This window comes from Gopherus flavomarginatus, chromosome 3 (genome assembly GCF_025201925.1).
Source record: "Gopherus flavomarginatus isolate rGopFla2 chromosome 3, rGopFla2.mat.asm, whole genome shotgun sequence".
Lineage (NCBI taxonomy): Eukaryota > Metazoa > Chordata > Testudines > Testudinidae > Gopherus > Gopherus flavomarginatus.
Window position 1 is genome coordinate 52,271,011 of NC_066619.1, and position 12,044 is coordinate 52,283,054.

Consider the following 12,044-nt stretch of genomic DNA (forward strand, 5'->3'; position numbering starts at 1 on the left):
AGCATCCATCTGCATTTCTAGAACCTCAACCAGATGCCTCAACATGTCTGATTGCTTCTTCATAATCCTCAGCATCCCTTCCTGTGTGGCATGCTCTTGTTCCCTGCATGCTCTCCTGTCCTCGCTGTCCATGTCCAGGATCTCAGACAGTGTAATCCTTCATGTTCTGAGCTCCATCTTGTCACTCTCAGAGGTGCGCATTAACTCATTGAACATGTCCTCATGAATCTTCTTTTTCTGCCTTCTAGTCTCGGAAAGACTCTGTCCCAGTGTGGAGAATGCACCAATGGACAAGGTTTCAGCTGCAAAGAATGCAAAGCACAAGGGTAACATTAATAGTGCATACATTGTTTCTGGTGCAAGATTGATTTTTTTTATTAAAAAAAAACCCTCAATACACTTCACTGCAAGACACAATGTAATCACAACTGCTGGCTATTGCAAGAATTGATTTGCTGCTCCAGCCGTGGTGAGTAAGGCCATGAGGCATGGGTGAGAAGTCTTGTGTTGCTGCTTTTGTGAAGACATGCTTGGGATCACAGGTTGGAGCTTGAGAAAAGCCACCTTTCCCCTAGCAACCTGGATGGTGCTTGAGGACAGGCACCAGTGTAAAGCCCATGGTGCCCCCCCCCCCCGTATAGTTTGTTTTTTACAAAAGTGACACCAGGTTGGGAGGGGAGGAAGGGAGACAAACAGGAAGCTGCCACCCCATCCCCACCTTTTTCCGTTTCCCCTAGGTGACTGTATGCGATATCACTCTCCTGAGGATAACAGAGGTGGAAGGGAGCAGCTGTTGCAAGCATCTGGTACAGACCTGTTCCTTATGCTGTGTGCTGCAATGATGCCAACAGAGTTAATACTGGAATGGTGCAGGAAAGTTTCCTAGTGGGGTGGATGAAATAAGGTAGCCCATCCTAGAAACCATCTGCAAAGGATTGCAGAATTCCTCCATGAAAGCTTCCTACAGATCTCCATGGAGGATTCCCAGTCTATCCCTGTGCACATAAATAGCCTTTTTTTGGAGAGCATTTCTGCATAGCTGGAGTGGCCACTGATACCCACTACACCTACTTTTTTGTTCAGATTAAACATAAAAAATCATAGCATGTCCAGTCTGATTGGAAATGTGTACTCACCAGAGGTGCCTTCCCTGGCATCACGCTCCATTGCCAGCTGGTCCTGTGAAGGGATGAGCTCCAGGTTTAAATAGTTCTTGGCTGTTGGGGAGAATGGATCTCTACTTGCCTGCCTCTCATTCTCCTCCTCCTCCTCCCAGGACCGGCTTTAGGAAGTGAAAGGCCCAATTCGAATATCCGGTGGTGGTCCAGGTCTTCGGCAGCACGTCCTTCACTCACTCCGGGTCTTCCGCGGCACTGAACAACCAGCAGCCAAAATGCTGCCAAAGACCCAGAGCGACTGAAAGACCTGCCGCCAAAGTGCTGCCAAAGTCCTGGACCACCGCTGGGTGAGTAAAAATTTAAAAATTAGGCACTCTTCTTTAGGGCATGGGGCCCTCTTAGGTGTGGGGCCCGATTCGGGGGAATTGGCTTAAAGCTGGCCCTGCCTCCTTCTCTTCCTCATCAACAATGTCCTCCTCATTGTTGCTTGAGGTCGCCTGGGGCTTCTGGGAAGTATCTATGGAGCATTTTGGAGTAGTGGTGGGATCTCTGCCAAAAATTGCATGCAGCTCCTCATAAAAGCAGCGCATCTTTGGGGCAGAACCAGAATGACTGTTCACTGCTTTTGTCTTCTGGTACGCTTGCCGCAGCTCCTTTATTTTCATGCAGCACTGCTGTATGTTCCTGGTATAGCCCTTCTCCTCCATGCCCCATGCGATATTGGCATAGATGTCAGCATTTCTTCTGCTGGATCAGAGCTCTTCTTGCACAGATTCTTGTCCCACACAGCAAGAAGATCCACCACTTCTTAGGTACTCCATGCTGGAGCATAGTTTTGGCCTTGAGTCTCCATGAGCAGTTGTGCTGGCAAGCTCTCCATGCTGATGAAACAGGAAATGAAAATTTCAAAGTTCCCGGGGCTTTAACAGGAAAGTGGTTGATTCCAGTGTACCTGGCTGACGTGCAGTAGAGTTCAAAGTACTCTCCAGAGCAATCACAGTGGAGCACTGTGGGACACCTCCTGGAGGCCAATTCATTCAAATTACACTATTCCCATGTCAACCTGTGGATGCTGAATCAAGCTCTACACCTCTTGCAGACATGGAGTACAGAAGTCAACTTTACAGGCCACTTAGGTCGGCAGAAGGGACTCAGTAGTGTAGACACATACATTTTTAGATCAACTTAATGCGGCTTATGTTGACCCAAGTTTGTACTGTAGACCAGGCCTTAGATTTAAGGTCTACTCTGCAGCTTTTAAAATAAAAATGGCTCTGAAAAAATTCCCAGCCAAAATGAGGCACAGAATCTCAGACATCAGAAGCCGTAGGGGATAAGGAATCTTTGTTGCTAATTAGTATTCTGTGGAATTCTAAAGTGGGTTCTGTCCATGTAGAATGCAGGTTTTTTATATGAGTAGCCTGGGTTCTGAATTGTTGCAGTCTATTCCATTTTATATATTGTTTAGTGTATACATTTCCTGTATCTCACATCAGAGAGAACTCTCTCAAACAATCAAGTCCCTTAATACCAATTTCACACCTCAGCAGTGTAGTAGTGTATGTCAGCCAATGTTTTAGCTCATTCTTTAATTAGATTTTGTTACTGAATCATTGTTAGGAATTATATTAGATCATCATTGTTCAAGTCTCAATTGAAATCTTTGTAGAGCTCTATTTACGTACTTTATGGGCTGGACATTAACATGGATTACATAATGTGGAAGATTTGTATCATCACAACATACTCTTAGAGTACATAGAGTACATAAATATAGTATTTATTATATACAGTTGACTACATTCTTCTCTCTTATACCAGGGTAGCCTCATTGGGATTGCAGAATCTGACACAAGTGTAGAATGAACTATTCACAAAATAGCTGCTGTCCTAGATGGATATAATATATTATTCCTATTATACACTACAAATTAAAATAGTAAAGTATGGGTTATTCTGATCTAATGCCAGAAAATGAGATGTTGCAGAGTATAGCAGTGTGGCCTCTGATTGCCTGTTGAGCACCTTTCATGGACAGACGTTGCTGTGCTGAACTCTGCCTGTCAGGCTGTCCTGTCTCTTCAGGTGTCCTTCAAAAACACACAATTCACAAAGCACTCCAACCAATTCCCGGAAGGGATCCCACTTACTTAGTCCTCACGTGCCCCAAGCCTAGTTCATTTTTTCCCAGTAGTCCAATACAAAGTCTTTCAAAACAAAACACAGATTCATACAGCTTTCACCCCAGTTTCAGCTGGGCACATCCCCCTCCTTCTTGAGTGTCTGTCTGTGAGTCTCTTGCCTGCTTCTTGTGCAGGATCTCTCCCAGATAAGATGACCAGATGTCCCAGTTTTATAGGGACAGTCCTTTGGGGCTTCATCTTATATAGGTGCCTATTACCCCCTCCTTCCAATTTTTCACACTTTCTGCCTGGTCACCCTACTCCCAGGTCTCCCTGCCTGGAGAGCTTTCTCCTGCATTGTGCACTTTTCCCTTGCTGACTCAGGGCCCTGCAGGAGTCTTCTTGTTCCCAGCAGTGTATCTGCAGACTTAGCTTCAGTTTCCTCATCTTGCCACCTTCCCTGCTGCTGCACCTTCTTGCTCTTTTTATTCTGGGATCACTTGATTCTACTCAGATGTGTCTTGTCCTGTAATCATGGTTCATTTAGCCCCAAGCTCTCCAGCCCATGGGACAAATCACCCCATTACACAGGAATTCCCCAGACCATAGGTTCTGGGAGTGCTATACGGGCAGCATATCAACATTTAGAAATCGAGACAACATCACATAAATACATCATCATTCCAAGAGCCAGAACCAAGCTGGAGAGGACCCTGAAGGATGTCATCCACTGTAAATAGTTGAAAACCTGAAGTTGAAGCCAGACCAGGGCAAGGCCTTCGAGGTGATATGCAAATGGGATGCCAGCAACTGCTTCCTCTCCAGGGGCAACTTCACCCAATTTGACAACTGGAAGTTCATTCACCAAGTCCGGCTCAACTGTGTCCCACTGAATAGAGTCATCCACCATGGGAATCAGGACAAGTGATGCAGGAAGTGCAGCTGTGCCAACAAAACACTACCCCATGTCTTGTGTAGCTGCAATCCCCATTCCAGAGCCTGGTCAGAACCATCCCGCCACCTGTGGGGAAGGTAGCCGTGAACTCCACCATCCCTGGAACTGACAGCCAACTGCACCTGGACATCGTCATCACCAATTAGGATTGGAAGAAGATCATCATGGTGGACGTCACAGTGCACTTTGAAAACAAGACCCCGGCTTTCCATGATGCCCGATCTCAAAAGGTGGAGAAATATGCCCCTCTGGCCAACACCCTGAGATTAGGGGCTATGAAGTCCAAACTCACGCGCTGATCATCGGAGCCCTGGCACATGGAACCCCAGTAACAAGCAAGGGCTGAGAAAATGTAGAGTCAGTCAACACTACACTTGACTGATGCAGCAACTCATGATGTCAGATGCTGTCAGGTGGACGAGGGACATCTGCATAGAACACATCACGGACATCGGAAGTACCAGTAGGGATGAGCTGGAGTGCTGATAAGAAGCATAGTTGGAAAAGTAACTCAAATACATTCCTGATGGATTGTTTTTTTCTCTAAATGGACAACCTATCCTAAATCATCAATTACTCAGGGACAATCTTCACTTGTTGACATATTTTGCTTTCTGCCGCTAACTCTCTGTATAACTTTTTCCATGAGTAATGTACCCGAATGCATCTAATGTACCTAAATATCTAAACTGTATTCTTAAATTCATTCATCTAAATTTTGCTTATTGTTGATTATGCACTATATGTATCTTACAACTTTAAAAACAAAATTTGTATTTGTGGAAAATCTAAGCTCTATACCCAGATGTACAGACACTCTTTTCTCAACCTGTGTATTATATAATATTTTTAACATTAGCTTTAAAAAAAATTTAAATCTGTTAAATTGCGGTTTTTGCAATGCTTGCAACGCCTATGGATTTGTGAGCCAGACCACTGAAGGACTTGCACTGCTAGATTTTGGAGGAAACTATATCTAGCACTCTTCACCAGGGAGAGAGAGAGTCATTTTGCCATAGGTCTGGAAAGTATAAGGAAAGGGAATAAAAAATACCCATCCTTAGGGTGGTGGCAGTGGTAGGAATACAAAGTACTAACCTGTTATTTCCTTAACATAAGTTTTCTGCGTAAGAAAGAGACTATTAACAAGTGATAAGTAGTTATCTAGGATCAATTGACTTCATTACTCATCTACTAAGATTCAAAAAAGCAGACTTAATATGAATCCAATTTGGCTGTACAAATTCAATTTCTAAGTCAATGCTGTTTTTTATTTCTTCTTGAGTATGGTCCATTTACATCTAAAGAGAAATTTTCTCCACTGTCCAAATGCTTTTTCTGCACATCTGCCTACTGGTGTAGACAATTTCATTTTAAAACATATAGTACAGTGCTTGTGTTGTAAGAGTAGCAGTTTTTCCAAGTCTGTTGTAGAATACAATAGAGAAGCATTATTTGTAGATGTGTAGATATTTTATTTTTCGTGTGGGCACACGCCATTCTGCCAGCTTATCATTATGGACATTAATTTACTCAATGGAGTAATGAGCTCTGCAGTGCTGTTCAGTTCTGTATTAGTAGGCGGTTTTGTGATTTTATATATAATGACTTACTAAAGATATTTTTCTCACACTATCCATATCAGCTTATGTTCCCCTGGATAGTCTGCTTAAGGACATGCAAAATCATGACAGGGGCTGTTTTTAAAAATGACACTTTAGCACTTGGTTTTAATTAACTTTTATTTATGGACTGTTACAATTATGTCATTGGTACCTGTGAAGTTGCCTGGTATTTTCCAAGTCCTTTACCTCTATCCAGAGGAATATTGTTGCACTGTCAGCTTACAGAAGGAATTCCATAAAGCAAAATATAGAAAAAATTAAATTTTAACTTTCATACTTGTTAAATGGAGCTTAAATAAGTTTAAATTGTAAATATTGGTATAATGTACTTCTTGTATAATGGACCTGATCTTACTACCATCACTGAAACAAAATGTATAATGGCTTCACAGAGGGAAGCATCGGGCTCTGCATGCATATTATTGGGATTATGGTATATCCTTATATGTTTGATCCATTATAACCTGGCTAGTCTCTGTGCTTTTCGTAAACTTGGAGTGTCGAGATGCAAGCTTCTTCCATACATTCCAGTCATCTCTCAGAAATGAGCCACTTTATGTACAAACTGTGTGCTTAAAAAGAGACTTTTTCACTGAAAAAGGAAGGAAATAGCTTCATATCTTAAAGCTGTTTCACTGTTGTTTAGATCTCTTGATATTTTAAAATAATGTTTACACGTTTAATGGGCTATAAATTATGGAAATAATGGTGACCGCTGTACTAACAGAGTGACCTGTGTACTAACATTCATGGTGTTTTAAAGCAGCAGTTCTAGAATCTGTGTCAGTGGACAGGACAATTCCTGAAAGCACCTCGACTGTTGAGACACCTGAGCTTTCCCCATGTCGATCCCCCTCAACTCCACGACATCTCCGCTACCGTCAGCCAGGAGGTAAGAAGCATTGCCTTGGAAGAACACTAAGTTATGTATTTCCAATTATTTTTAATCTCTTACAAAGATTATTTTCTAAATAGTGTGGTTAGTTTGTGTCTCTGCTTATTTCTCAGATGTAAAAAAGCCAGCAAAGTGTGAATACGAGTATTCTAGTTAATTGGCATATTAATAACAAGAGAATGAAAAGCATACTGGGAGTTAGGAAGTGCTGAAATGATCTGTAATATCTGGAACAGGATGTACCTTAGTTCAGGAATAATATTGACTCAATCCTATTCTTACGTGAATTCTCAAGACCTTAACAGATTTGCAGGAGCTATTATGGGGGCACATTTTGGGTACCATATGTGATGATTAGATGCACAACTCCCATTACTGTTAATGGAAAACGACTGTGTCTGTTCCTCCATGTGTGGCACTGAACATTTACAGATGGTATCAGATTATTCATTCCAGTATTGAGTAAATCGCTCAACTGAAGAGGAAAAGCAAGAGGTTGATCTTCTAATAGCTCTCACATGGCTCTTTCAAATTACTAACAGAACTTCTTGCTGTATCCATAAATATTTAGAATGTTACCCTTTCTTGAAATCTAGACTGTAAACCAACTATTTCATGTTTGGGAAAAAAAATCACAATTATAAACCTCCCCAGTAATCACTAATAATTTATGAAAATATTTCATAGTAATTTTAAGCCAACACCAAACTTTACTTATTGGCATGGTTTATGGTTGTGTGTCAGAATTTTTGGTTTGAAAACTCTGGAAATGCAAAGCAAAACCATTTGAATGGAAATCAGAGGAGATGTTCACAAAACTTCTTGCAAAGTGATACCAGTACGTTTTGCAAAGCTCTGCTAATTTTAGTTAACAACCAGGGGGAAATATTAAATCTTGTTCAAAATAATATCAATTTTTACTTTGCTTGGGCTGGCTATTGAAAATGATGTGATTGAGAAGTAAATTAATCATACTTCAGTTACTTTAGCACCATTATTTTTAATGCAGTTGTATCATAACTTTCATTTTTGTTTGGTTAATCTTTTTCCTTCGCATTGGCACCACTATCCACTTTGTTAAACAGTATTATTTATTATTATGATCTGTTGATAAAAATCCAATCACAAATATATTTTTAATATCTTACCTCTAATACAGAATCCTTTTTCATTCACTGAGAACATAAAATATGCACATAAGTAGGCATGCCCATGAAAAAAAGTATTGTATATTCACTCTTCACTGTGTGTGCTGGGAGAATGGAGAATATGAACATTGATATATTTTTTAAAAAAAAGTAAAAACCAAATACAAGTTGTTGACCTTTCTTTGTCTGTTCCTTACAGTACAAACTGCTGACAACAGCCACTGTTCTGTTTCTCCTGCTTCTGCATTTGCTATTGCTACAGCTGCAGCAGGGCATGGAAGTCCACCAGGTAAGAACAATTTAGTGCAAGAAAAATCTAGATGGGTCTCAACAGGTAAAACTGTCCTACATGCATGTTCATCTAAGTTTTAAATAGCCACTAGTTTGTTCCTTTAATCTCCCGGGTATTTCATTCCCTGGAATAATCAGGCTTCCATTCTGAATAGAGATTCCATTGGGATCTACAGATGATCAGGACATACGAGATATGCTTGACAGTACGGAAGAAGGTGGGTGGAACAGATATAGTTTTCCATCCCTGTGTGTAGGATTTATTTCTCTAACTAATTGACTGATGGTACGTAGGTCTGTAGATTCCCCAAGAAGGACTCTTTGGTCTAGTGATACTGAAATTTAGGACTCCTAGAATTCACTGTTGTCTTACTCTGTGCCCTTGGGCATATCACTTACCTTCTCTGAACTAAATTTTACACTTTATAACATTAGCATAAATCCAGAGTTGCTCCACTGAAATCAATGCAGTTACTCTGGATAAACGCTGGTGTAACCAAGAGTGAGTTTGTCTAAGTTTTGTGGTTTATGCAGCTGTAAAGTAATATCTGCTTCCTTCACAGAATGGTGACATATATTGTTTGTAAACCACTTTGAAATCCTGGGCTTAAAAGCAATAATATAAAGCCCATTGAAATTAGTGACATTGTTTCCAATGATTGCAGTAAACTTTTGATCAGGTTCTAACGTGTAAAGTTGTGATGGTTTGTTTGATCAGAGTTATTTGTTCAAAGTCCTCACATCCTGAAGACAGAACACACTTCACACTAAATTAATTTATGTGATGAACATTGATTGGCTTCTCTACATTATCACGTTTTAATCTCCTTTTGTGATTTTGGAAGACCATAATTTGTCTATATTCAGTTTCACGATCATTATGAGCCTGACATAGAGAGATGCTGGACACCAGCAAGTTCTTTGGAAATACAAGAGTTCTCTGCCTCTCAGAACCAGATCCTACATTTGTGCTTATCAAAGGAACATACTTTAAAAAAACATAATTCCAACATGTAGAAAAATTGTTCTCAAAATACAAACATATTGCACTAAAAACAATTATAGCTAAAGCTCGCCATACAGCCAATTGACTTGAAACAAATATAGATTTGTTACTTTTGGCTCTGTGTTATAAAAGCACATAAAGAAAGATAAGAAAGTAAAATGTAAAAGCATACAATAAAATGTGGGCATTTCATATTATTCAGATTCTGTATATTGGAAAGAAGAAAATACTTTGCTTGTGTTAATCTAATTAAATACTATTTTGTGGTGTTTACTTCAGTTCCAAAAGAGGACCAGTTGTTTTCTTTTTTAAAGAAAAGGTATTGCAGCAAAACTGACAAGAAAAGAGTGAATCAGGGAATCTGTAGAGAAAGAGTAGAAGACTAGAGGTTTCTGTCATGAGGTGAGCAAGTACATTAGACTTCCAGAGTTTGAAAACTTGAAAAGCAAAGCCTAAACCCTTGAGTCGACTTTATGTGTAACTTGTATGATTGTTGGCAAAAACATACTGGCAGGAATAAAATAATCACAATAGCATGGTGTAATGGGTTCCCTGGGGTACTGCTGGAACGGGAACTGGGGTACTGCTGAGCCCTCTATCTCACCAATCTGGGCTCCTCTCACACTGTGATGCTGTGACAAGCTGCAAACCAGTCCAGGTGTTTCATGTGCACAGCCATCCACAGACAGGGACAAACCATATGAGTTACATGAATGCTTCTCCTAGCCATTATGAACCAACAATAGAGAGGCTCCAGTCAGTTCCCTACAGTTCCCCTGGGTAGGACCTCAAAAAGCTGTACCATTTTGCCCTGGTCAGAAACCTGACCAGGCTAAGTTTATTACCCAGTCCACCTCTCCCTCAATGTGGAGAAGACATGTGAGTAAATTTTCCTTGCACTTAAAGCTGAACCCACTGTTTTAGGTAAAATATAGAACAGATTTATTAACTACAGAAATATAGATTTTAAGTGACTATAAATAATAAGCATACCGATCAAAGTTGGTTACCTAGGAAGTAAAAGTAAAATCGCAATCTCAGTTCTATAAACTAGAATCCCAGCTTGTGTATACCATCTGGATTCTCCTTTCTGGCCTGGGACCACCTCCTCCATTCAAAGTCTTTGTTCTCCAGACATGTTTCCAGGTGTTGAGTTGTGAGGGAAGTGAGGACAAATGATGATGTCACTTCCCCTTCTTTATAGTTTCCTCCAGCTTGCTGGAAAGATGTTTTGCTAAGACCTGAGTAAAGCAGTCTCCACTGTTTACATGCTGTCTCTGAGAGGTCTCCATTGTATACAGTTCCTGGGATAGTCCCTGTGAGTGTGCATTCCACTTAGTGGGCCATCATCAGTGTCTGGCTGCCCCATTGTTGTACCTGAAAGGCTAGTTGTGGGTGTTTCCAACTTCACAACATATTTTAGTGTAACCCTTCTGCCCCTGTGAGTTGGCAGCAACAAGGGCCGGGTTCAGTATCCAGGGGTTCTGTTTCAGTAACACAATGCATAACTGGCTCGAGCCCCCACCCAGTGACCTGGGACACTTACATACCACACCCCCCTGGGCGCCTCTAGGAGGCAATACTTCCCCTCTCGCAAGCACGGAGTCTGAGTGTAGCAAAATCTTTTTAATAAAGGAAGGAATCAATGCGGCATCCCATTGGAGAAACACCACAAACAGGATTATAACACAAACCATAAACAAAAACCCACCTCCAAGTACATTTGGCAATGTCCTTTTCCCCTTAGGGTCTTAAGTCCGATCAACCCAAAGTCCAACAACTCAAAAGTCTCTGGTCAGTGCCACCCCAGAATTCAAGAGTTTATCTGTAGAGTTTTACCCCCCCAGCCTGGGTGGAAATGGGGGGAAGTCCACACAGGGTGTTAAGGGTCTCCTTATGTGGGCCAGGGCCAACTGCTCCGCCTCTCCATGAAGTTCTGCTGCAGCCTTCACCACGACCAGCTCCACCACACCAGCTGTGCCACTCCTCCAAGCATCCTTGCAAACTGCTTCACTCCGCTCACTGTTCCATGGGCTGCTCCAACATGCTGCAACTGCTCCGCCAGCCACTTAATGATAGGTCTTCAGGCTCCCCCACTAGTTAACACAGCACTCAGTGATCTCAGTTCAGCTCTTTCAGTGATTTCAGCTCTTAGTAGGGGAGCCTGGTGCTGGTGCATCATTGGCCCAACATGAATTCAGCTCAGCAGTCTCTAGATGGACTCCTAATGGAGTCAAAATTAGCTTTACTCTTTAACAGTGGAGAGAAGAGGCTGTGCAATTGGTGTTCCGGGCCCATACCATCAGGTACAAACACCAATCCCCAACCTCTCTCAATTCACTAGGTTTTGGAACCCATGTCCCTTGTCTAGCAAGTGTCATTTAATTTATATTGAGACATTTCTGTTATAAAGCAGTCTCGTAGTTCCTCATTCACGTTATCAGCTGGCAACACTTTATTTATCCTGCTCCAATAATGAAGAAATTGGGGATCCCAGAGCTGTCAAAATAACCATCCCAGGCTGCCTTGCTGGGTGTGCCTATGCAAATATTTGAGACTTCACATTCCTGACATTCTTTCCACACTTCCCATAATTCACCACTAGATGTCAGGGTACAGCTCATCCTGACTCTGCTTACATCAGTAACATACACATAGCAAAACTTCATAACTCCACATTCAATGATAGTACATACAATTCAACAGGATATTAATGTTCAGTAGATCAAGACTTTTAAAATGATATCTCACAAGGCATACTTTGTACAAAACATATCACAATTATATGATAGTCCTTAATATGCCAGGGTGTTGCTTTGGGGTACAGAATGTCACGCATAGTGCTTGCCAAATTAACGTTAATTTATTATTTTTAAAATATGT

The 12,044-nt window shown here is 41.2% G+C and overlaps 1 protein-coding gene across 2 annotated transcripts in view; it reads left to right on the plus strand.

The window, feature by feature from the left end:
• RASGRF2 (Ras protein specific guanine nucleotide releasing factor 2) overlaps nucleotides 1–12,044 on the plus strand; it is a 209,708-nt gene that overhangs the window by 116,688 nt on the left and 80,976 nt on the right. Inside the window, exons 16-17 of one of the 2 annotated variants that reach the window (XM_050946114.1) lie at nucleotides 6,585–6,713; nucleotides 8,064–8,153. In XM_050946114.1, coding sequence (XP_050802071.1) covers nucleotides 6,585–6,713; nucleotides 8,064–8,153 — 219 coding nt within the window. The remainder of the gene's footprint in view (nucleotides 1–6,584; nucleotides 6,714–8,063; nucleotides 8,154–12,044) is intronic. The other variant, XM_050946115.1, reaches the window with a different exon arrangement.